Raw genomic sequence first — 2,373 nt, forward strand, 5'->3', positions numbered from 1 at the left:
ATGACTGGAGCGTTGTCGTTCTGATCCAGAATGAACACGTTCACTGTCACGTTGCTGCTCAGAGACGGAGCTCCAGAATCTGTGGCCACAACTTGAAACTGGAAAGTTTTTAAAATTTCAAAGTCGAAGCTTTTTAGCGCTGATATTTGTCCGTTTTCTGAATTAATATTAAGGAATGACGTGACGTCATTTTGATGTCCGTCCCTCACGAGATGGTAGGAAATAGCTGCATTTTCATTCAGGTCTTTATCTGTGGCGCTTACACTAATTATTGATTTTCCAGCTACGTTATTTTCTGACAGGTAAATGTTTACTGGGTTCATATAGAATTGAGGCATGTTGTCATTTACATCCGTTACCTGAATTATCAGTGTTTTAAAAGCAGATAATTGCGGCTCCCCGCAGTCTGTTGCTTTGACTGTAATTTCATAACTAGAAATTTCCTCACGGTCCAAAACTCCTTTAGTAACAACTGAATATGTATTTTCTTTGTAAGATGGTTTTAATTCAAAAGCAACATCGGCTGATATGCTTGTAATTATTTTACTATTAAGGCCTGAATCTTTATCTTTTACACTAATGAGAGAAATAATCGTACCAGGCTTTGAGTCCTCTGACACTCTGTTGGATAGTGATGTTATATCTATCTCAGGTGGATTATCATTCACATCTTTTATTTTTATAACGAGTCTACACTCACCTGTTAGAGGAGGTGTCCCTTTATCTGACGCTTCAATGTCCAGTTTATAAACATCATTTTCTTCATAATCAACAGCACCTTTAACTCTTAATTCTCCTGTTTTTTTATCCAAATCAAAAATATCATAGACTTTTTTCTTAAGTGTTTTTCCAAAGCTGTACTCAATTTGACTATTTGTACCTTCATCTGGATCTGTTGCGTTTGCTTTAAATATTGAGCTGCCCGTTGGTATATTTTCTTCTATTTGAATTTGATAAGTCTCCTGACTGAATTTAGGACGGTTATCATTACTGTCAAGAACAATGACAGAAACATTTAATGTTCCAGATTTTGGAGGTTTACCTCCATCTACAGCTGTTACATAAAACACATGCTTGCTTTTTTGTTCTCTGTCTAAAGACTTCTTCAGCACTAAAAATGGTATTTTATCCTCATCACTCTGACGCACATCTATTTCAAAGTGTTCATTTGACGTTAATGTGTACGTACGAATCGAGTTAGATCCTGCATCTGGATCACGAGCTGCATGCAGCTGGAATCGTCTCCCTGGTGATGTTTGCTCAAATATTTCAAAGCGCTGTTCCTTCTCAGGGAAAACAGGGGCGTGATCATTCACATCTTTAACTTCTACAACCACGTAATGTATCTCCAACGGGTTTTCCACTATGATCTTCAGCTCCATAAGGCACGCGCCACTTCCCTGACACAGCTCCTCCCTGTCAATTTTCTGAAGCACAAACAGATCCCCATTGTCCTGGTTGACATCAAAGAATGCCTTCTCGTTTTCAGACACAACGCGGAACCGTCGGTCAGTCAAAGAGGTGAATTCCAGGCCGAGATCCTTCGCAACGTTTCCCACCACAGATCCGTCCTTCACCGCTTCTGCAACGGAGTATCTGGTCTCTGCAAAAGCCTGCTTTCCGGTGAACAACAGCAAGGCCAAACACAAAGAAAGCCCGCGGTATCTCCGTCCTGGATTTTGAGTTTCGGTCCCGGTCATCATCATCATCATCATCACTCTCCAGCAGAACTAAGCTAACGCACAAGAACTACACTTGTACAGCCATCAAGAGCCACAAATAGTTTAGTTCCACAGCACGACTGGATCGAGTGACAAACCAAAACCTGAATCCCCCTCTGCTCCTTTCAGACAAAAGGTTGGTGAGGGGCTGGATAAAGTGGAGTGTGGTTCCTCAGTGTAATACTGACATCTTGAGGCTATGAAAGACTGTTCGGTATTCACATATTATATTACATTTAAAAAAACATGTAAATCTATCAGGACCTCAAATGCTAACTATTATTTGGCATTATACTTCATGTGTTTAGACTAAATGCATTCACTCAACAAAACGAAAGAAAAGAAAAGCTCTGGAATGAAGCCTGAATAAAAACACATTAAACCCTAAACATTTTCTCATTGTTATATTTTTAAAACGAATTACAAATATACATGAATTTAAAAAAATCGTATGTTACATTTCACTGTGAGAAATCTCCGTCAAAACTCCGCCTCCTTTTTCTTTTCTTTTTTTACACGATTCCTCGATTAAAATCAATCACATCATTTTTTGTGTAAACTGATCTTCAGTCTCAGAGAGGTTTTAGGACCAAATATTATAGTTACATAATGATACTCATGTTTTGTCACGGGCCAGAGAAAAAAAAAAATT

General features: G+C 38.7%; 1 protein-coding gene across 1 annotated transcript; it reads right to left on the bottom strand.

The window, feature by feature from the left end:
• Positions 1-1,083: 1,083 nt before the first annotated feature.
• LOC106516942 (protocadherin alpha-8) lies at positions 1,084-1,855 on the bottom strand (the record flags this gene model as incomplete). Its single annotated transcript, XM_014007566.1, is given in 1 exon segment — positions 1,084-1,855. A coding segment is annotated over 1 exon segment (632 nt), but the record flags the coding sequence as incomplete, so codon positions are not given.
• Positions 1,856-2,373: the final 518 nt, after the last annotated feature.

Source organism: Austrofundulus limnaeus, unplaced genomic scaffold, assembly GCF_001266775.1.
Source record: "Austrofundulus limnaeus strain Quisiro unplaced genomic scaffold, Austrofundulus_limnaeus-1.0 Scaffold1, whole genome shotgun sequence".
NCBI classification, from domain to species: domain Eukaryota; kingdom Metazoa; phylum Chordata; class Actinopteri; order Cyprinodontiformes; family Rivulidae; genus Austrofundulus; species Austrofundulus limnaeus.